General features: G+C 46.4%; 1 protein-coding gene and 1 non-coding gene across 3 annotated transcripts in view; both read left to right on the top strand.

Annotated features, from left to right (window-relative positions):
* The first annotated feature begins 718 nt into the window (after positions 1-718).
* On the top strand, positions 719-791 carry TRNAR-UCG (transfer RNA arginine (anticodon UCG)). The gene has a single exon. It is a non-coding gene; the product is annotated as a tRNA-Arg (tRNA).
* A 289-nt stretch (positions 792-1,080) lies between these two features.
* Positions 1,081-23,973, top strand: part of ATP5F1A (ATP synthase F1 subunit alpha) — a 38,310-nt gene continuing 15,417 nt past the window's right edge. Inside the window, exons 1-6 of one of the 2 annotated variants that reach the window (XM_068108559.2) lie at positions 1,081-1,168; positions 1,248-1,379; positions 18,665-18,740; positions 19,086-19,255; positions 20,000-20,173; positions 20,324-20,490. In XM_068108559.2, the coding sequence (XP_067964660.2) occupies positions 1,166-1,168; positions 1,248-1,379; positions 18,665-18,740; positions 19,086-19,255; positions 20,000-20,173; positions 20,324-20,490 (722 nt within the window). In that variant the 5' untranslated portion in view covers positions 1,081-1,165. Of the gene's footprint in view, positions 1,169-1,247; positions 1,380-8,480; positions 8,637-18,664; positions 18,741-19,085; positions 19,256-19,999; positions 20,174-20,323; positions 20,491-23,973 lie in introns of those variants that run through there. The other variant, XM_068108558.2, reaches the window with a different exon arrangement.

A 23,973-nucleotide genomic window follows, 5' to 3' on the forward strand; every position in this document is an offset into this window, starting at 1 on the left:
ATGGTGGTGGTGGTGGTGGTCGTCGTCGTGATGGTATTAGTGGTGGGGCTCAGTTAGCTGACAAAACACATCAACTTGTGAGTGGTGTTAAACAGTGCAGAAGGAACACTCCAATGCAAGGCAAAACATAGGGGCAATACCCCTGGCGCTCACCTCATCAGTTGGTAGAATAAACAGTATACTGCCCTGACTAAAGGTATTTTAAACCAATTTCAATGGTTGCTAGAACACACACTAAACCCGTGTACCTCCTCCGACCCCGATTTTTTTAATGCCGTGAACAAACTTCGGTACATCACGGGTGATGAAGGTTGTGGTAAAGTTTCATCGAAATAGCGTTTGTAGTTTCAGAGGAAAAAGCAAATTCCTATTTTGGGGGTCAAACCTGGATCCATTTTGACCCCCGGTAGACCCCCTTAAACCCCGAGATTTTTAATGCCGTGAACAAACTTTAGTCACAACACAACAAATATCATTTGTGCCAAGTTTGGTCACAATCCGTTCAGCGGTTTCGGAGAAGTTTCAAGTGTTTACGGATGGACTGACAACGCGCCATCGCATTTTTATCGCAAATTCTCGGTTCATGGAAGACCGACGATCGCGGAGGGACGACAACCTCCAGTGACACGCTGGTGGGAAGTCGGAGAACGACACGTGAACCTCGGAAGTAACATATGAATGAATAGGAGTATCGAGAGAGGACACGAAGTACGTGTCTGGCCGTGTGGCCTAATGGATAAGGCGTCTGACTTCGGATCAGAAGATTGCAGGTTCGAATCCTGTCACGGTCGCTATTTTTTACTTCCTATTTGCAGACGCAGGATAGGCCATCATAAGCCACCGAGTCTTGTCTTTCGTCACCGAACCAACATATATATACAGAAAACGATTTTTAGTAACAAGTTAAATCAAACCAACGAATATTTCCACATGCATTAAATGGCGAAACTGCGAATGCCGAACCCGTGATTGCGTTTAAAAGCGGAGAGAGAGAGACCAGTTTCGTAAATCGTGTGAATCAAAGCTCAAAATCATAATGGGCCTTGTGCATGTGACGTCACACACCCTTAGAAACGGAAGTGCGCCCTCGCTCAGAGGGCAAGAGCACGCAACGCGATGCACGACAGTCACGACTAGATACTTCGACGTTCACGAAAACATAAACATGGTAAATTTCTGCTGCGTTGTTGGGTGTTCTAACCGTAGCAATCGCGACAAGGACGTGTCCTTTTACTGTATTCCCACAGTGTTGGAACATCAAGGCGACCATGCAGCAAAACTGTCAAAAGAACGGCGAGAAAGATGGCTGTCCAACATCAAACGCAAGGGGTATGAACCGGCGAAGTCATCACGAGTTTGTTCCGAGCATTTCGTTCGAGGTATGTGTGTAATGCTGACTCGAATTTCGTTGTTTCAATGTCATAAAAAGTGTTTTCAATGCCTTGTGTACCAATTTGTCTGAGTTGTTTAAGTATGAAAATCATGAAATTTAAGGAAAAATTAGACTAACAGTCTAAGTGTATGCCAAAGTGGCAAGCCAGGCATGGTAAAACATAGCAAGTCTAAAATTAGCTGCGTTGGAACGCAAACGCTAAAACAGATGGCTGCATTCATTCATGCTCTGAATTAACTGAACGTTAGAGAGGCATCTGGTGATTGTTATTTCCACTAGTAACCAGTGATATTAGTGGTAATCTCAAGCTTTGGAATTGCAAACTTTTTAATTTTGAGGATTCCAACAATGTTAGTAGTTAACTAACAAGTAACTTTACTAGCAAGCCAGGCATGGTAAAACATAGCAAGTCTAAAATTAGCTGCGTTGGAACACAAACGCTAAAACAGATGGCTGCATTCATTCATGCTCTGAATTAACTGAACGTTAGAGAGGCATCTGGTGATTGTTATTTCCACTAGTAACCAGTGATATTAGTGGTAATCTCAAGCTTTGGAATTGCAAACTTTTTAATTTTGAGGATTCCAACAATGTTAGTAGTTAACTAACAAGTAACTTTACTAGTCGACAGGCTAAGTTATGTTATGACCTGTCTGTCACATCAACATTCCTTGCACCAGCTTGATAGACATTTTTAGCTGCATCGCAGACGCTGCTCATAGAGTGCCCTCTGCTGTTGTTCTTGTTCTTCTTCTTCTTCTTGTTGTTCTTGCAGAGAAGACAAAACCTCAAAGCTCCACCCATTCTGGGAACCATAGCTCCACCCATTGTGGGCGAGGCTTCATATAAACAAATATCCACCATTTTATTAACTCGCATAGCTTTGAGGCCTGTTTTGTAGGCCCGTGGTGTTTTGCTCTCTCACACAGTTTTCTTTCAAATCAAATTCGATATATCATTTCATTTTTCACAGTCGCTAACATAGTTTTAGACTCGGTTGAAAAAAAACGGGAAGAAAATCCGATGAAAGTTGCCCTTTATAGAACGAAATGAATTCTCAAAGGCCTGTAACTTCAAGTCCATTGAAATATTTTTTCAAAAATCGCGGCATGGTCAGTCATACACCGCCCGAAATAACAGACGGGAAAATGCCGAGATATATATATATATATTTTAAATCGCGGCATGGTCAGTCATACACCGCCTGAAATAACAGACGGGAAAATGCCGAGATATATATATGTTGTTTAAATCGCGGCATGGTCAGTCATACACCGCCTGAAATAACAGATGGGAAAATACAACAACAACACAACATGCATTTTAAGGCCATGTTCCCTGCTAGAGCGGGGGTTAGCCTTGCGGTCCCCATGACAATCTTCTCCATTTTGCCCTATTTTCTGCATCTCTCCTTGTTAACCCCCTTGCCCGCATTTCTTCTTCCACCATCTTTAGCCAAGTCTTTCTCGGTCTTCCCCATCCTCTACTTCCTTCTACATTAACTTCCATCACTCTTCTCAACCAGTCACTTTCATCCTTCCTCAATACATGACCAAACCATCTCAACCTGTTCCTCTTCACAGCATCAATCACAGGCAATATTCCCATCATCTTTCGCAATTCATCATTTGTCTTCCTCTCTCTCAACGATACTCCGCACATCCATCGAACCATTCGCATTTCCACCCTTTCCAGCCTTCGTTGCTGCTCTACATTCATTATCCATGTCTCGCTCCCATAAATCATAACACTTCTCACACATGCAGCATACACCTTTCCCTTCAGCTTCAGCGACACTCTCCTCCTCATCAGCACGCCACTCAGTTCCCGAAACTTCTTCCATGCACATCTCACTCGAACAACCGTTGCCGAGTCTGATCCACCTTCTCCATTCAGCATGTCTCCGAGGTAGCAAAATGTTTTCACACCTTCCAGCTTCACGCCGTCTCCAAGATCCAACTCAACATTTCCTCCATCTGCAGCTCCCTCTGTGCACACCTTACATTTGAATGTAGCTGCCACACTGGTTAATGACCCTCTCAGACCACTACATTTTTGATGAACCCACTCAGCGCACATTGTACATTGAATGGAGTTCACTCCGACACCCTTCCTGCACACAGCACACGGCCACTTCCCAGTTCTTTCCACCTCACCACATGCTTTACCACTTGCCATCACCTTTGTCTTTCCGATATTCACCTTCAGACCTTTTGTCTCCATACATTCCTTCCACTTGTTCATCTTTTCCTTCAGTCCATCCATACTTTCCGCAATCAACACCAGATCATCTGCATACAACAACTCCCACGGTAAACCCTCGGAAAATGCCGAGATATATTAAAAATTCGTCCATTTGATGACAATCGTCACGATGAAATATTTAATTTATACGTCGTCACAATAATGTGGAGAGAGGAGCATAGCTTCGTTCACGTGTCGCCACACACGGGAAATTGCCGAGATATATATTTTTTTACATCGCGGCATGGTCAGTCATACACCGCCTGAAATAACAGACGGGAAAATGCCGAGATATCTATCTATAATTCCACGAATCTCTGTCTGTGTGTATGCGACCGCTGTTTCTCGACAACTACCGGTCCGATATACTTGAAACTTGCCAGGTATATTGCTGGGGACCCGAGGATGTGCCTTTTCAAGGTTTCATATTAATCGGACAATTACTTACCGAGCTATGTCCAAAAAACGATTCAACCAATCAGAGAGCAGCGAGCTATCGCGTGTGCCGAACGTGGCGAACACACTCTGCCTCGGACGGCACATTTGAGAGCGTATTCATTTATTTCACGTTGGCAAACTATGTTGCCGCTATGTTGGCGTTAAACTATGTTTTAAAACTAATTAAAACCATTTCATGTAAATAGGGGGGGGGGGGGATTGTCACTGTACTCGCAAGCCGTTCGCCGTTCGCTTTGGCGTTGCGAATGGACCAAAACATTTCATGGACCAAACCATTTCATGTAAAGCGTTCGCCGTTCGCTTTGGCGTTGCGAATGGACCAAAACATTTCATGGACCAAACCATTTCATGTAAATAGAGGGGGGGGATATAATTTTAGATATATATATAGTACGGGCATGCCCTAGTATTAAAAATTCGTCCATTTGATGACAATCGTCACGATGAAATATTTAATTTATACGTCGTCACAATAATGTGGAAAGAGGAGCATAGCTTCGTTCACGTGTCGCCACACACGGGAAATTGCCGAGATATATATATTTTTAAATCGCGGCATGGTCAGTCATACACCGCCTGAAATAACAGACGGGAAAATGCCGAGATATATTAAAAATTCGTCGCCACACACGGGAAATTGCCGAGATATATTTTCACTTTGCAGAAAAATAACATCAAGTAATCGAATCAATAGGAATGTCCTGTGCCTATAACATCGACGTTATAGGCACAGCTGCATCTAGGCATTGTGTAACATCGACGCGGCTTTTGTTTTAATTAAAACTTTTTGTACTTGTTTTTTGAACGATTGCCATCATAATGGAATAACGTTAAGTCATATCCTCCTCTTTACGTATCCAGAGCATGTGCATGACGTAAAGGAGTGCTGACTATTAAGCGTACAGGAGTTGACATGCGACTTAACTTCACAATCATGCTAAAATTAGTGACTCATCAAATTATCTTGAGATATACTTCATGGTGAAGAAACTAATCAAAACAAGCATTCTGAGTATTGCGCTGCAATACATGTCCACTACCAAAGTTCAAAGTGCCATTACTTTGTCAAAAATGATTGAATATGCAAATTTATGCACGGTTGATGCTGGTTTTCAAACTTGATCTGAGGTATGCTGAGACACATGTGTGTCACGCCTCGCCTCGTTGATAAGCCCGCAAGGTCGCTCCGTGGAGCAGCCTGCACGTATTGCACTGTGTGAATTATATAATTACCAACTCACGGTCTGAGGTACTAGCGATTCAAGAGATATCCATTTAAAAAAAAAAAAATTCCGTTTAATTAACGATATCTGCCAAACCACGTGACCTATCGCAAATTCCAAAAGGACATTTTAGTAGACTGACATGCTGAACAGATTTGTGAAGTTTCCCCTCGATTGGATCAAAAATGAGGGAGGTGCTCGGTTTTAAAGATTCATGCTTAAAAACGTCATAACTCTGAAACCATGTGATGCATGACGTCATGTCTCAGTATGCCACCATCGTTCAGGAATTTTTTCAGGAAATGTGCAGTTATTATTGACTGCACTGAAGTGTTTATAGAGCAGCCGTCCAATTTACTGGCAAGGGCACAAGTGTGGAGCAAATACAAGCACCATTCAACTGTAAAGTTTCTAATTGGTATAACACCACAGGGCTCAATATGCTTCCTGAGCAAGTGTTGGGGAGGAAGGGCAACAGACACTGAGATAACGGAAAACAGTGACCTCATGAATAAACTGATGCCAGGGGATGTTGTGCTTGCCGATCGTGGTTTTTTTGTTGATGAATACTGTGGAATGGCGATGGCCGAGGTGAAGGTGCCCCCATTCACCAAGGGAAAGAAGCAACTTGAAAAAGTAGAAGTTGACTGGAGCAGAGAACTTTCTTGTGTTCGGATCCATGTTGAACGGGTAATTGGAATGGTGAAACAAAAATATACTGTACTCCAAAATCGCATTCCGATCACACTGATAAATGATGGGACATCGCCAGAAACAACTGTGAACAAAATCGGACAAGTTGCGTGTGCTCTCGTAAATCTTTGTCCAGGAGTAGTTCCTATGGACTGATTATCATGGAAGTGTTATTTTATGGATCAACGTTATTAGTGATACACATTGTTAAATACGCACATGGAACAACACAAAATGACAAGTAATATAAAGTTGCAGCAGTTTTATTGTCACAGTTGTGTCAGCTTCAAACCATATGTACACATATCATGTGCAGCTTCATTTATTGTTCACAGAAAATATGTAGTGTATAAATTTCTACAGAAACATTTCAAACATTACTATATCCATTGTTACTTCACCAAAAAATAATTTTTATGATTCATTCACCATGTGGAATAAGTTGACGCAGTTAGTTGACGCAATTAGTTGCGATCGCAGTTGACTCACACATGAACGCGTCGTCAGGGCCTTTGTTTGCCCTCTAAGATGGCGTCGCGATTGGTTGTTAGGTGCTTCGTGACGTCAATGCATAAGGTCAATACCCGCTGCTACCCCAAAATGTTGCACACAAGATTTGGTGGGGCTAGCCACAAACTGAGGGAACAGTTCAGGAACGGACATGAGGGACAGACGCTAATGTTTTATTGTATAGATCGTTGTCACATTCCCCCTCCACCCCCTAACGCCTTATGGACATGGAGTGGAGCATCTGCATTGTTCTATCGATAAAGCGGATGGGTTTACCCGTTGCAGCGCGTCGTTGCCTATACATCGCCCAAAAAGGGAGAGTTTTCTGTGGAAATTTGTCTGGGGGTCCCTCCTTCGTAATCTATCTATAATTCCAGTAATCTCTGTACGTTTGTACGTCTGTACGTCTGTTTGTCTGTGACCGCTGTTTCTCGACAACCACGGGTCCGATATACTTTTAACTTGCCAGGTATATTGCTGGGGACCCGAGGATGTGCCTTTTCAAGGTTTCATATTAATCGGACAATTACTTACCGAGCTATGTCCAAAAAACGATTCAACCAATCAGAGAGCAGCGAGCTATCGCGTGTGCCGAACGTGGCGAACACACTCTGCCTCGGATGGCACATTTGAGAGCGTATTCATTTATTTCACGTTTGCAAACTATGTTGGCGCTATGTTGGCGTTAAACGATGTTTTAAAACTAATAAAAAACATTTCATCTAAATAGAGGGGGGGGGGGGGGGGGGGGGGATTGTCACTGTACTCGCAAGCCGTTCGCCGTTCGCTTTGGCGTTGCGAATGGACCAAAACATTTCATGCACCAAACCATTTCATGTAAAGCGTTCGCCGTTCGCTTTGGCGTTGCGAATGGACCAAAACATTTCATGTACCAAACCATTTCATGTAAATAGAGGGGGGGATATAATTTTAGATATAGATATAGTACGGGCAATGCCCTAGTCTATCTATAATTCTAGTAATCTCTGTGTGTTTCTTTGTACGTTTGTTTGTCTGTGACCGCTGTTTCTCGACAACCACGGGTCCGATATACTTTAAACTTGCCAGGTATATTGCTGGGGACCCGAGGATGTGCCTTTTCAAGGTTTCATATTAATCGGACAATTACTTACCGAGCTATGTCCAAAAAACGATTCAACCAATCAGAGAGCAGCGAGCTATCGCGTGTGCCGAACGTGGCGGACACACTCTGCCTCGGATGGCACATTTGAGAGCGTATTCATTTATTTCCCGTCGGCAAACTATGTTGGCGCTATGTTGGCGTTAAACGATGTTTTAAAACTAATTAAAACCCCGGGGGGATTGTCACTGTACTCGCAAGCCGTTCGCCGTTCGCTTTGGCGTTGCGAATGGACCAAAACATTTCATGAACCAAACCATTTCATGTAAAGCGTTCGCCGTTCGCTTTGGCGTTGCGAATGAACCAAAACATTTCATGGACCAAATCATTTCATGTAAATAGAGGGGGGGATATAGACGGGGGGATATAATTTTAGATATAGATATAGTACGGGCATGCCCTAGTAATATAAACGTGCTGTGCGAAAATGAAGCTTGACGTCATATGTGACGTGGCGAAAAAAACTCACCATACACATCAACGTTATTTTTCAATACTTGTGGAATTTGTGAGAATTTTTTTCCCAACTCGTTATAGTGTATAAACCTACGAGTCGAAAAATATAAAAGTTGCCGTGTCCGAGAACATTTTGCATGCCCCTCAAATCTTTTCGCAGTCTTCTTTTGCTTTTAGGGTTTATGACGGCCATGATAGTATAGTTGGCAGGGAAGCGTCAGCATTTTATCAAGGCGAATTAGTCGAATTACATCAAACCTCTTCCTCTACATCCTCGACATAGAATTATGTGAAGAATAATAAGTATTAATTTTGTATTTATCACGCTTTCCGCTGTATGAAAAGGCGGAACATTAGAGGTGTACGGTGTACGTAATTTGTTGCCACGCCCACTGTCATCACCTCTCGCTCACGGCGCCATTTCTGCGCAGCTTCGAGTTTTTCAGTCTGCACCATGTTGTGCGTTCGTGTTGCGCAGACTCTTGCTCGTGCCCTCCCTCGCCAGCATGCAGTCTGTGTAAGTAAATATCTCGACATGGCCTTTTCGATGCTTTCGTGTACCGTGTGTTTTCTGTTGAATCCGCTATCCCACGCAAAGGCTTCCCTGGCCGGTAGGCCCGAGTCGTTGGTCGATGCCTTGAAGGTCAAGGTTTCGAGGTTTCAATCCCGTTTGCCAATAATTATCCCGATAAATAAATTGACTAAAACTTGTGTTTTAATCAGACTTTCAATTATGTTGCTCTTTATTGATGGATGATCAGTCTAAATTGGGTGAACAAGCCAAGATATTCGGATTTGAAATTGTAACTGCGTGCTATAAATACCATATACAAACGTAACGCTGAATTTATCGGAAGCAGAGCAAATGTATCTGGTCAGTAGATACTGCAACTGCAAGTGAAAGTGTTATCCATGGAATGGTATGTTATTGTTAAACGGGTAAATTCCGATTAAACGTCCTTCAGCAAGCGTAGACTGGTTTACTGACGTGACACTGACAGTGATACTGATAGACCCACTGCACTATACATAACATTGATGTCTAGCAGCATGCAAAGGTGATCTATTCCATGAACGAAAAACGTCCCCACGTATGTGTTTGATGTGTAGTATATGCAGACAGGCTGCAGCGCTGTCCTTGAGGTCGTTTGGCAAGTTGCCTGAAGCTTCTTGAATTTGTCCATACTGTGTAATTATGATCGTCCCGCCCTGAAACGCGGAAAATAAATAAATGAAAAATCACTCAGAGCGACACTTGTCAAAACAGAACAAAGTAGAATGGCACTCGGTAGAGCATCCTTTTGATCTCAAAAATAATTAGTGGTTGAATTCAGTGACCTGATATGCAAATCCTATTCAAATTTCAAGTAAATTGGATGAAAAGTGAGGATTTTAGAAATTTGAAAAAAGTGGTTGATCTTTGGCCTATGTTGACCTTGTGGCCTATGTTCACCTCAAAAATAGTTGGTGTTTGAATTCAGTTCGTTCATATGAAAATCCTATTCAAATTTCAAATTGATCAAATGAAAATTGAGGATTTTAGAAATGAGAAAAGGGTTGACCTTTTGACCTCAAAAAAATAGTATTTTGTGGGACCACAAACCATACCATTTGGTGAAGTTTAGTGAAGATCGGTTTAAAATTGTGACCTGTAGGCAAGTATAAGTGAGTGGAAACGCGCACGCCAACCCAACCGCGCACGCCAACGCAAGCACGCACCGCAAACGCACACAAGCACGCACCGCATACGTACGCACGCCAACGCAAACGTGCACGCACCGCATACGTACGCACGCCAACGCAAACGTGCACGCACCGCATACGTACGCACGCCAACGCAAACGTGCACGCACCGCATACGTACGCACGCCAACGCAAACGTGCACGCGCCGCAAACGTGCACGCACCGCAAACACATTCGTATTAAACAGCAGGAGCGAGTTTCAAAAGTTCGCCACAAAAAATGCCACCGTCGTGGTAGAAAGGGCCATGCTATGAACTCAACATTTGTGGGGTATATAGAGTACCATAGATCTTCACTCAGTTCTGTAAGTAAACCTTACTTCATGGATGTCTGGGTTCCTCCAAATTTCTTCATTTAGTGTTATAAACAGCATCAGCGACTGTTTAAAAAGCAAATCATACGTGTTTGTGGTTTATAATATTTTTACTTCCTGTAGAAGCTGTTGCTCACACGGAAGCGCCATATATAACGATTAGCTATTTATACACGTTATCACTGCAGAAAAAACGCCTTGGGGAAGTGGGACATTATTAGTATTAATATTGTTTTGGCATGACATTAATAATATGCGATCATCATTAATTTTGTTATTCAAAGCGTCTTTGGAAAAACGCCACGATAAAGCTAACTTAATACGGCTATACACCTCAACACAACACTTAACCCCATTGACGGCAATGGTGGGGAAAACCTGCTCGGTGGAGAAAACCCCTATGGGGTGGGGGTGACAAATGTATGCGCTGCAACCTTCATTATGTAACCCTTGGTCATCCTGTCAAGTTTGGTTGAGATTGGATAAGTAAGGACGCAATGTATTGGCGTCAAAAATTCATCAGACAGACACAAATGGCGTATTTTAGTATGATGGACATGAAGGAATGATATTGTAGCGTTTTATTGTATCTACCCTTACTTTTATGGCCCCAACTATTTCAACCTTGTCGGGTTGGCTAGGGAAAGTTTTATGGCTTAAGTCTTTCACGAACTGCCCGGCCAGCCTTATTATTGGACTGAACGTGGTTTCGGCAGGAATTTATACTGTTCAAGGTGCAGGTAATAACACATCTACTCTTCTATAAAAGCACTGCAGGATCTTTAAGTTTAACGTTCACCAGCTAATTCTTGCAGACGGAATACCTGCCTAAACATCATCCCGAAGGATGATGCGCTTTGTGATTCAATTCCCTGCCTGTAAAGCACCAATCCGACAGATTAGTCTGCTCTGGAATCAAACCCAGAATTATGATGCAGAATTTCAAGTGCTCTAAGTTGGCTGTACTGTCTGGGTACCATCAGCCATCTTAGATCACAGCCCTCTAGTTACCACTGCCACCTAATATGAATAGAGGTTATGTTTTCACGCCTGTCTGTGTCGTCTGTGAGCAAGATATCTCAAAAAGTTATGGATGGATTCGGACGAGATTTGGTGGTCAGGTTGGGTGTGTGCCAAGGGCTAATTGATTTGGTTTTGGTGAAGATCCATATCTGGCTATGAGAAGGTTTTTATGTATTTCACCAATTAGATGGTGTTCATGATATTTCTTCACCAATTAGATGGTATTCATAGAATGCTTACCCGACGCATTCAACTTTGTACAAGCCAACTGTTCGGTTTTGAAGGGTTTTTTCTTTGATCTAATATGTCTGCCAGACCACGTGAGTGATGACATCATAAATTTACATTCTCTAATATATTTGTTGTGTAGATCACGCTCAAGAAATTTCAAACAAAACAGACTAAGCATTGTTGCTGTCGAATTATGTCATAATTAAGGCACCAATGACGTCATCATTAACAAAACTTATTCCCCATGTGGAGTTCTTTACAATGAGCCACGTTTAAATTTTTCCATGGAGCGGTTTCGGATATATGGAGGTGCAAAGTTTTTCGGGGGGTTTTTTCCCCCCCCCCCCCCAAGATGGTGCCCGTACCACGTGACCTACAACGTCATAACTATCACTAAAACTTCTACAGGAGGAGGCGCTGCTATGGTGAAAACTTTGTCTATCAGACAAATTTTCTTTGGCTGTCTTTCCCTCGCGGTCCCCCTGTGCTGTCTTTCCCTCGCGGTCTCCCTGTGCTGTCTTTACCTCACGGTCCCCCTGTGCTGTCTTTCCCTCGCGGTCCCCCTGTGCTGTCTTTCCCTCGCGGTCCCCCTGTGCTGTCTTTCCCTCGCGGTCCCCCTGTGCTGTCTTTCCCTCGCGGTCCCCCTGTGCTGTCTTTCCCTCGCGGTCCCCCTGTGCTGTCTTTCCCTCGCGGTCCCCCTGTGCTGTCTTTCCCTCGCGGTCCCCCTGTGCTGTCTTTCCCTCGCGGTCCCCCTGTGCTGTCTTTCCCTCGCGGTCCCCCTGTGCTGTCTTTCCCTCGCGGTCCCCCTGTGCTGTCTTTCCCTCGCGGTCCCCCTGTGCTGTCTTTCCCTCGCGGTCCCCCTGTGCTGTCTTTCCCTCGCGGTCCCCCTGTGCTGTCTTTCCCTCGCGGTCCCCCTGTGCTGTCTTTCCCTCGCGGTCCCCCTGTGCCCTGTGCTGTCTTTCCCTCGCGGTCCCCCTGTGCCCTGTGCTGTCTTTCCCTCGCGGTCCCCCTGTGCCCTGTGCTGTCTTTCCCTCGCGGTCCCCCTGTGCTGTCTTTCCCTCGCGGTCCCCCTGTGCTGTCTTTCCCTCGCGGTCCCCCTGTGCTGTCTTTCCCTCGCGGTCCCCCTGTGCTGTCTTTCCCTCGCGGTCCCCCTGTGCTGTCTTTCCCTCGCGGTCCCCCTGTGCTGTCTTTCCCTCGCGGTCCCCCTGTGCTGTCTTTCCCTCGCGGTCCCCCTGTGCTGTCTTTCCCTCGCGGTCCCCCTGTGCTGTCTTTCCCTCGCGGTCCCCCTGTGCTGTCTTTCCCTCGCGGTCCCCCTGTGCTGTCTTTCCCTCGCGGGTCCCCCTGTGCTGTCTTTCCCTCGCGGGTCCCCCTGTGCTGTCTTTCCCTCGCGGGTCCCCCTGTGCTGTCTTTCCCTCGCGGGTCCCCCTGTGCTGTCTTTCCCTCGCGGGTCCCCCTGTGCTGTCTTTCCCTCGCGGGTCCCCCTGTGCTGTCTTTCCCTCGCGGGTCCCCCTGTGCTGTCTTTCCCTCGCGGGTCCCCCTGTGCTGTCTTTCCCTCGCGGGTCCCCCTGTGCTGTCTTTCCCTCGCGGGTCCCCCTGTGCTGTCTTTCCCTCGCGGGTCCCCCTGTGCTGTCTTTCCCTCGCGGGTCCCCCTGTGCTGTCTTTCCCTCGCGGGTCCCCCTGTGCTGTCTTTCCCTCGCGGGTCCCCCTGTGCTGTCTTTCCCTCGCGGGTCCCCCTGTGCTGTCTTTCCCTCGCGGGTCCCCCTGTGCTGTCTTTCCCTCGCGGGTCCCCCTGTGCTGTCTTTCCCTCGCGGGTCCCCCTGTGCTGTCTTTCCCTCGCGGGTCCCCCTGTGCTGTCTTTCCCTCGCGGGTCCCCCTGTGCTGTCTTTCCCTCGCGGGTCCCCCTGTGCTGTCTTTCCCTCGCGGGTCCCCCTGTGCTGTCTTTCCCTCGCGGGTCCCCCTGTGCTGTCTTTCCCTCGCGGGTCCCCCTGTGCTGTCTTTCCCTCGCGGGTCCCCCTGTGCTGTCTTTCCCTCGCGGGTCCCCCTGTGCTGTCTTTCCCTCGCGGGTCCCCCTGTGCTGTCTTTCCCTCGCGGGTCCCCCTGTGCTGTCTTTCCCTCGCGGGTCCCCCTGTGCTGTCTTTCCCTCGCGGGTCCCCCTGTGCTGTCTTTCCCTCGCGGGTCCCCCTGTGCTGTCTTTCCCTCGCGGGTCCCCCTGTGCTGTCTTTCCCTCGCGGGTCCCCCTGTGCTGTCTTTCCCTCGCGGGTCCCCCTGTGCTGTCTTTCCCTCGCGGGTCCCCCTGTGCTGTCTTTCCCTCGCGGGTCCCCCTGTGCTGTCTTTCCCTCGCGGGTCCCCCTGTGCTGTCTTTCCCTCGCGGGTCCCCCTGTGCTGTCTTTCCCTCGCGGGTCCCCCTGTGCTGTCTTTCCCTCGCGGGTCCCCCTGTGCTGTCTTTCCCTCGCGGGTCCCCCTGTGCTGTCTTTCCCTCGCGGGTCCCCCTGTGCTGTCTTTCCCTCGCGGGTCCCCCTGTGCTGTCTTTCCCTCGCGGGTCCCCCTGTGCTGTCTTTCCCTCGCGGGTCCCCCTGTGCTGTCTTTCCCTCGCGGGTCCCCCTGTGCTGTCTTTCCCTCGCGGGTCCCCCTGTGCTGTCTTTCCCTCGCGGGTCCCCCTGTGCTGTCTTTCCCTCGCGGGTCCCCCTGTGCTGTCTTTCCCTCGCGGGTCCCCCTGTGCTGTCTTTCCCTCGCGGGTCCCCCTGTGCTGTCTTTCCCTCGCGGGTCCCCCTGTGCTGTCTTTCCCTCGCGGGTCCCCCTGTGCTGTCTTTCCCTCGCGGGTCCCCCTGTGCTGTCTTTCCCTCGCGGGTCCCCCTGTGCTGTCTTTCCCTCGCGGGTCCCCCTGTGCTGTCTTTCCCTCGCGGGTCCCCCTGTGCTGTCTTTCCCTCGCGGGTCCCCCTGTGCTGTCTTTCCCTCGCGGGTCCCCCTGTGCTGTCTTTCCCTCGCGGTTCCCCCTGTGCTGTCTTTCCCTCGCGGGTCCCCCTGTGCTGTCTTTCCCTCGCGGGTCCCCCTGTGCTGTCTTTCCCTCGCGGGTCCCCCTGTGCTGTCTTTCCCTCGCGGGTCCCCCTGTGCTGTCTATCCCTCGCGGGTCCCCCTGTGCTGTCTTTGCCTCGCGGGTCCCCCTGTGCTGTCTTTCCCTCGCGGGTCCCCCTGTGCTGTCTTTCCCTCGCGGGTCCCCCTGTGCTGTCTTTCCCTCGCGGGTCCCCCTGTGCTGTCTTTCCCTCGCGGGTCCCCCTGTGCTGTCTTTCCCTCGCGGGTCCCCCTGTGCTGTCTTTCCCTCGCGGGTCCCCCTGTGCTGTCTTTCCCTCGCGGGTCCCCCTGTGCTGTCTTTCCCTCGCGGGTCCCCCTGTGCTGTCTTTCCCTCGCGGGTCCCCCTGTGCTGTCTTTCCCTCGCGGGTCCCCCTGTGCTGTCTTTCCCTCACGAGCCTCGATTCAGTATATATAAATAAATAAAAAAACAGTTGCAGAGAATTTTTTTCCCCCAATGATCGGATCAAGCGTACTTGTCGAATAATAACATCATAATGAAGGCACCGATGACCCTATGGGGAGTACTTGACATTGAGCCATGTTTCAATTTTCGCCATTGAGCGGTTTCAGAGATATGGAGGTGTAACGTTTTTCCAAGACTACATGACCTATGACGTCATATTTATGAATAAAATAATCCTACAGGCTCCTATGGTAGAATTTCTTGTCAATCGGACCAATGGTTGCCGAGCAAATGGATTTTTAAAATGCAGATACGCACATATGGCACACTTATGCACCCACGATCTTTTACCCCGCTTTTCGCTTCGTGAGCGCAGGATAATGAGAGAAGGGGGCAAAAAAGGATAAATAGCATTACATCTCATGATGGACGGATTATGACAAAGATTGGTGAATGCGTTAGGTGGGTGACAAGAACAAGCTGAGTTCCTTTTAGTGAAGGTCCGGCATATCGATGGGTTAGAAAATGTAAACTGCTCAGCCTGGCAGAGGCATGCTGTCTACTGAGTGCCGTTCCAGTTTTATTTATTTATTCATTTTATTAATTTTAATATAATAATAATGCTGGTTTTTCATCATGAGGGATCCTGTGCCTCTAACCTTTTAGAGAATGCCATGAACACTGTATAATATAATTTTGGCAAATATATTGGAAGATGGTCTGGATACGACAGGACATGACAAGCAAAGATCCGCACAAGCCAAGCGAGGCTACACCGATTGTGGAGTGGTTGATCAGACAATGGTGTACAGGTCTGCACTCTGACAGTGAAGCTGCCCGAGTGCCATCATGATTGGGCAATGCCAATAGGCTACGGCTGAGGTCGAGATGTTTTCTATTGGGTTGATCGCCAGTGAACAGAGGTATAATCGTGCTGATTAGCCATTGTTGTGACCAAGACCAAGGAAGGTGGGTGACAAAGAAAACGAAGAGTCGGGCCCTATTTGAGAGAGGATGAGATTTTCCTGCAGGTGCATGGCCTTGAGTCAAGGTCCCAAACAATGAGCCAAAGGGGAGTTCATACAGCAATGGTTTTTTGAAGGTTGCAGAATGAGTCTTTGATTGTGTTGCGATCAAGTTGGGATCAACTGTGCTGTTCAGCTATTGTCATTAACAATTCAGAGGTGAGAGAAATTGAAAAAGTCGGTGACAATTATTGGACAGCACAGGTGATCCCATTGCAGCCCAATCAGAGGATCATTCTGTAACCTTGAAAGAACCCCACATTGTGAACCTTATCATCTATTTTGTTTTACTTCATTTGTGTTTGTATACACAAACATGGCCTCTAAACCAAATGGCCAAAAATGGCCAAATGAATGGCCTCTAAACGGTGGTTTGTGTTTGTATACTTGCCAACTCCCCACCCCCTTCTCCCCCACTTGTATACCTGCACATTAAAAAAATTAACTTCCAGTTCAAGAAATGTAGCCCATTGTACCGAAATACCTGCCTGGTTCTATGTTTAACTGCTGTTAAAAGCAGTAGTGGGCACTCCCGCCTCCATTTAAATATAGGTTTAAAGGCGTATAAATAAATTGATTGTGGGTTTTACTGCCGCTTTACCCAGCGTCTATTACACCACCCTATCTGGCACATTCAATTAGTTCGTCTGGCAGCCATTTTTTTTAATTTTTTTTTTAAAGTACGTTTTACCCTTTAAATTTTATCTTCTCCAGAATGGCTTGATAGAATAATGTGAAAGTTCACACACATGTTCCACTGCCCATGGTGATATAAGCGTTATCACTAAAACATAATCTGTCACTTGGTCTGGCAGCTATATATAATTCATTTTTTTTAGAATGTGGTATTTTTATTTTTTGAATCCCATTCTGAATTCAGGTTTATAAAGAGGACATCATGGGTCATGTGTCGGATCAAAGCGGGGAGGCTCGGGACCCAACCATAACTGCCCGCAGTTATAAAGTATAATGTCTCGTTTATTATTAGGTCATAACAATCTCAGATGACCTTGTAAAATGGGTTGTGATGTCCGTTCGTCCTGTCATCTGTTAATCTTTTGCTGCTCCTCTTGTCATCCAGCTGATTGTTCTGAAACTTTACTACACATTAATACAAGACAGTAGCCCGCACAAACACTCGGGCATCGATTTTATTTATTTATTTATTTTTTCCATGATTTCGGATCATGGGGGCTTCCAGTGGGCGGGGGTGGGGGGAGCAGTACTGCCTGAAACTTCGAATCCCTACTCATTTCTTATTTAGCAACTAATTGCTCCGGAACCCGATACGGCCCTTCTGCTCAATGGTCCGCAGGATTGCTTGGTCTTGGGTCTTTCAATTTTTGTTAATGGAGGCTCCCAGGAGATCAGGGGGGCTCTCAGGCAGGTTCCCCCAAATCAGAGGTCTGAACTTCAACCTCGATGACCATCAGCCCAGTCAGGGCTATTTTTAGTCTCCTACCCAGAGGGGACTATAGGTTTGCTCTGTCTGTCTGTCTGTCCGTCCCACCTTTCGTTTTCTCGACTTTTCCCCCATATCCTTTGACGTATTCAACTTAAACTTGTTACATGGCTTTATTACAAGTTGCCGAACAAGTTAGAGTTTCAGGGAGTTTCATTAGTCTTTAAAAATTTTTTATGGCTTTACTATGCAAAATATTGGAACCGGTAGGAGACGTGTATTGCAAAGCAATTCTCCCTCTTGTTACCTCCACCACCAAACGTGGATGGAGGTTATCTTTTCACCCATGTCTGTCCCGTTTGTTTGTGAACATGATATCTCAAAAAGTTGTGGAAGGATTCGGACGAAATTTGGCAGAGATGTAGCGTATGTGACGAGGACGAAACGATTCGATTTTGGTGAAGATCCGGATTCAGATCCGGCTACTAGAATTTTTAACGTGATTATTCACCATTGGGAGATGGGGCCAAAAACGATGCATATCAGGATATCTCAAGTTGTGGATGGATTTTGACGAAACTTGGTCGACAGGTTGGATGTCTGACGAGGAAGAGTCTATTCGATTTTGGTGAATATCTGAATATGGATTCGGATATGAGAATTGTTTAATTTTTTAAGTGATACTTCACCGTTTAGTGATGGGGCTAAAACCAACATATAGCAGGATATCTCAAAAAGTTATGGACGGATTTGGACGAAACTTGGTGGACAGGTTGTGTGTGTGTGACGAGGAAGAGTCGATTCAATTTTGGTGTAGATCCGGATCCGGCTAGTATAATTTTTAGTGATTCTTTACCATTGGGAGACAGGGCCAAAAACAGGATATATAGCAGGATATCTCAAAAAGTTGTGGACAGATTATTTTGATTAAATGCGATTCTGTATTGTGATTTCTGGTCTGTGCTATGATACAAAACGTAAAATGTTCACCTGGCAGAGGTATGCTCTCTATCTACTGAGTGCCTTTCTAGTTTTATTATGCTTTAACTGCTTATAAGACTCATGAAGGATAAGCTTCGCAAGTAAATTTGCATGAACTTTTTTTTTTACCAATGTGTGCTCAGTTACTTCACTTTTATTGCTGAGCATGAGTTTAAAACAAATAATTATTCTGGTGCCATAAAACCCTAATTCTGTGCATGCTGCAACTATTTCATTTCGGATACACTTGCACTTTTCAAGGTGTGCAGCAGATTGATTGTGATGTACATTGTAGATCTTCCCAGGTGCTTGTGCGCATCTGTCAAAGTGGCATGTGTGCGTTTGTTTTCGCAGGTGAGCAGGACTGTGCTGGGTGCTGCATTCATCACCCGAAATATACACACTTCAACACTATTCCTGCAGAAAACAGGTGTGTAATATCCCCTGTTCTTTGTTTCAATTTTGATTGGGCTTCCTTCTACTTTCAGGCCTTGGTTTGGAAGTTTTCTGTTGCCTGTAATAATTTTTCCCAGTTTGATACTCTCCTTTATGGGGATGTAGAGAAGGGGATTACACCTTCATGTGGGGGGAAAGCACATCCCATTTTGTGAGATATGGAAATAAAACCACTTTTGGCTAAACCTGTAACGTGTTGAGTCCGGATTGCAGTGTGCAGCTGCAATCTTGATGCATACACCGAATTGTTTTCCAAAATTAAACATTTCCCAGCACCTATTGGTCTTGATGTTTGCTGTTTTGTACTGGTGTGTTTCAGGCACAGCAGAGGTCTCCTCCATCCTCGAAGAGCGTATTCTTGGAGCCGACATATCTGCCGAACTGCAGGAGACTGGCCGTGTGCTGTCTATTGGTGATGGCATTGCACGTGTCTACGGTCTTCAAAACATTCAGGCTGAAGAGATGGTTGAATTCTCTTCTGGTCTTAAGGTCTGTCGTTTTGGAAGTCAGCAGGATTTGGTTTGACAAAACAGAGCCACTTCATTATTTTAACATTCCTTTCAGTGCCTTCCCTCCCACCTACCTCTCTATCAGTCCCACCCCTCCGGTTCTCACCCTCACTCCCCCCTCCCTCTGAGTCCCATGCTCCCCTCCCCCTTTCCTCGATCCATCAGACCGTCTCCTCCCACCCCATTCACCCTCCTTCCCCCCTCGACCTCCCCCACACTCGATCCATCAATTTGCTGTCATCCCCCTCTGTCTGTTGTCATCTCCCCTCCCCTTCTCCCCTGCTGTCTGTTGTCGCCCCCGCTCCCCTCCATCCATTGCTCCTCCCATCCCCTCCGTCTGTTCCTCCCCCCCCCCCCTCATTCCCTTCCTCTGGCCTCCACTGTCCTTTGTCATCTCCCCCTCCCTCTATCCAATGGTGTCCGTTGTCATCCACCCTTCCCCGACATCTACTGCTGTTCGTTCTCGCCCTCCCCCCCCCCCCCCCCACCCTCCTCTGCCCCTCCGTCCGTTGCCATCCCCAGTTCTCGCCTCCGCCCTTTGTCGTGTCCCCTCCCTCTGTTACATTGCCGTCGTTGTCTTCCCACCCCCCACACTCCGGCCGTTGTCATCCCTCCCGACCTTCCCCCCTCCCCCACCCACACTCCGTCCATCTTTCTTTCCCTTGGAGGAGCAGTGATTGGCATTAATATCCATCTTTTTCTGTGCTTTGCCTGTGCTGCAAAGGGAATGGCTTTGAACTTGGAGCCAGACAACGTAGGTGTCGTGGTGTTCGGTAACGACAAGCTGATCAAGGAGGGTGATGTCGTAAAACGTACCGGTGCCATTGTGGACGTGCCTGTGGGTGAAGAGTTGCTTGGACGTGTCGTCGATGCCCTGGGAAACCCGATTGATGGCAAGGTAGGCCACTAGCTTGACAATGGTCTCCTCATTGGAAGAGCTGGGTTGGGGAAAAGGCATGTTCATGAAAACGTGCTAAATGTTGGTCGTTTAATACAATCTTGTGTCTTTTTGCCTCGTAACTTTGGTGTTTGTGCTTTATCTGCTTAGGGCGCTTTGATTGGTAAGCAGCGCCGGCGCGTTGGACTTAAAGCTCCTGGAATCATTCCGCGAATCTCGGTGCGTGAGCCCATGCAGACAGGCATCAAGGCCGTGGATAGCCTCGTGCCTATTGGACGTGGCCAGCGAGAGCTGATCATTGGAGACAGACAAACAGGGTATTTCAATGATTATGTTCATTGGGATTGATCAATTATTGCATCAGGGATGTCTTGGTTTGGTGCTGTATTGTTTTAAAGCTCTTTTTTTTTTTTATAGCTCTTTTAGCTCTTTCACGAGCCTCGATTCAGTATACAAAAAAAGAAAAAAGAATGGCGATGCCTCTGAGGGACTTTGGTGCTGAAACCTTCATGACTAGATTGAAAATTAGCATCGTAGAATACTCTTGTGGTTCTTATTCATTAGTTAATGTTTTCAAGGTTAATGATTATTAATTTTACAAAGAATTTGCAGTTTGTTTGGGGGCATTGGGACCCACTGCCCCCTATTTCTCCTACTTTTTTATTGTATTCTATGTCCCAGCTTCTCCATAGCCTTGACACTGTAATAAAAGTGTCTCTCTTTATTCTGTATGCAAATATGATGGAAATTTTGACGTTCCCTCTTGTCTGATTTGTTGTATGCATCTATTTATTACCTCCACCACTGAAGGTGGACAGAGATTGTGTTCACTGCTGTATGCCTGCAAGCAGGATGTCTAAAAATGTGGTTGTACTGTAATCTGATGCAACCTTATGGACTGGTTGGATGTGACATGGACTAATTGATTAGATTTTGGTGAAGACGTGGATCTGGATATAATGATTGTGGAAGTGATTCTTCACCCTTGAGAGAGGACTCGTGTTGGCTTGACGGTTAAGGTGGTTGTGTTGAGATCTTCGGGTCCTGAGTTTGAGCCCGTGCAATGCCATTGAAATAATTCCAGTGGGTTCCAGTGGGAATAATTATATCCCAGTGGGAAGAGTGGGAAGTGAAGTGAGCCTGTCATCTTTCCAAAGTCGCCCCAATGAGTACCAGTTTATTGGGAAGATGAGCCATTTGAGTATCCTGTGTCGGAGTGGCGACCCGTCTCGGATTATGCCCACTAGCCTAGCAAACTGTCCCACTCTTCAATCCCACTCTACCCGCCAGGTCTTTAAAACAGCTGTGCACTACCATCTCATATCTTTCCCCATCCAAAACCATGATCTTTTCTACCCCCGTCAATCCACACCAAACCAACCTTTCTCATTCCTTGTTTCCTTTACTGAGTTTCTGTAGTCTCCATCTTGTTTATCCCGTGTACCCTGCCCCAGCCCTCTCTCTTCCACATATCTCCTGATGTCCCTCGTCTCCCCCCTCTTCTCTGCCGTTCTATTTTTTTGCTCTTATATGAACCTCGACTGAGTAAGTCAGTTTATGATCGAACTACAAACTACTTATTTAAATCAAATAAGAAGGCGGTAAGTCTTTCATAACCTACTTTGCTTTTGAATTCATCCCACTCAAACATGCACAGAGAGGAGTGAGGTAATGTTTTTTTGGACTGTCTGCCTGCCTGGCAGTCAAAATAAAATTGAAAATCATTCCAAACAGGAAACTTATTGTTCTTGAGGATGTTCTATCGGACACAAACAGGTACAATGAACTTATGATCGTCCCATGGGGAAAAAGTAATGTGAATAATAGGGTGATGTAGTACACTGGGTACAACAACAACAGCAACAACATGCATTTTAAGGCCATTTTCCCTGCTAGAGCAGGGGTTAGCCATGCGGTCCCCATGACAATGTTCTCCATTTTGCCGTATATCCTGCATCTTTCCTTGTTAACCCCCTTGCCCGCATTTCTTCTTCCACCATCTTTAGCCAAGTCTTTCTCGGTCGTCCCCGTCCTCTACTTCCTTCTACATTCATTTCCATCACTCTTCTCAACCAGTCACTTTCATCCTTCCTCAACACATGACCAAACCATCTCAACCTGTTCCTCTTCACAGCATCCATCCAGGCTCTATTCCCATCATCTTTCGCAATTCATCATTTGTCTTCCTCTCTCTCAACGATACTCCGCACATCCACCGAACCATTCGCATTTCCACCCTTTCCAGCCTTCATTGCTGCTCTCCATTCATGACCCATGTCTCGCTCCCATAAATCATAACACTTCTCACACATGCAGCATACACCTTTCCCTTCAGCTTCAACGACGCTCCCCTCCTCATCAGGACGCCACTCAGTTCCCGAAACTTCTTCCATGCACATCTCACTCAAGCAACCGTTGCCGAGTCTGATCCACCTTCTCCATTCAGCATGTTTCCGAGGTCGCAAAATGTTTTCACACCTTCCAGCTTCACACCGTCTCCAAGATCCAACTCAACATTTCCTCCATCTGCAGCTCCCTCTGTGCACACCTTACATTTGAATGTAGCTGCCACACTGGTTAATGACCCTCTCAGACCACTACATTTTTGATGAACCCACTCAGCTCACATTGTACACTGAATGGATTTCACTCCGACACCCTTCCTACACACAGCACAGGGCCACTTCCCAGTTCTTTCCACCTCACCACATGCTTTACCACTTGCCATCACCTTCGTCTTTCCGATATTCACCTTCAGACCTTTTGTCTCCATACATTCCTTCCACTTGTTCATCTTTTCCTTCAGTCCATCCATACTTTCCGCAATCAACACCAGATCATCTGCATACAACAACTCCCACGGTAAACCCTCCTTTACGTTCTGAGCCAGCACCTCCATCACAGCTACAAATAGTAGTGGACTTAGTAGCTGTGCGTCCCACGTCCCACTTAGCTGGTCCCACTTGACCCTGATGTACTCCCACCTTCACCTCAAACTCACCACTGTTCCCGTCCTTCGTCCTTACAGCCTAGCGCGCTCTTTTGTACATTGCCATCACTACTCTGATCAACCATTCCTCCACTTCTAACTTCCTCAATGCCCGAGTCAATACTTCGCGTGGTACCCTATCAAATGCTTTCTCCAGATCAATAAACCCAAGTGCAAGTACACTGGGTACAATGGTGCTAAAACCTGGAATTTCTTTATTTGATTTTTTTACAATCTTTATTTTATTTAAATTTTATTAAACACAGTACTTGAACACTAGAATCACCTTTCGAGGCCATTTTTCCCCACAGAGCGGGGGTTGGGTTTTTTCGGGCACTGTTGGTCCCCTTTTTTGAAACAATGTTTTCTTGCTGGATGCCCTTCCTGCCACCAACCCTGTTAGTCGCCTCTTGCGACACACAGGGAATTACCAGTGAACTGGTACTCAATTTGCCGACCTCGGAAGGATGACAGGCTGAGTCAACCCCCCTGGCGTTAATTCAGCGATCGACTGGGATTCGAACCCAGGATCCCAAGCCGGCACCCTAACCGCTAAGTCAACAGTACTTGAACACTGTCGTACAGCAATCGTCGTAATATTTCGAAGAACCTCCAGTTTTGCAGTACTTCAATTTAAATAAACGTTCAATGGGGTGGTGTATAAGAGTTGTATTCTGAACTGCTTCAATTGCACTAAACGTCTGGAGAAAAAGAAAAAAGATTGTTAAAATTAGTACTTTCTTAAAATTGAAGTACAGTACTGTGTATATTTCAACATTGCATGGGGTATCGTGTTCTATTAACTCTAGTT

Source organism: Myxine glutinosa, chromosome 2 (genome assembly GCF_964187855.1).
Source record: "Myxine glutinosa chromosome 2, kmMyxGlut1.1, whole genome shotgun sequence".
NCBI classification, from domain to species: Eukaryota; Metazoa; Chordata; class Myxini; order Myxiniformes; family Myxinidae; genus Myxine; species Myxine glutinosa.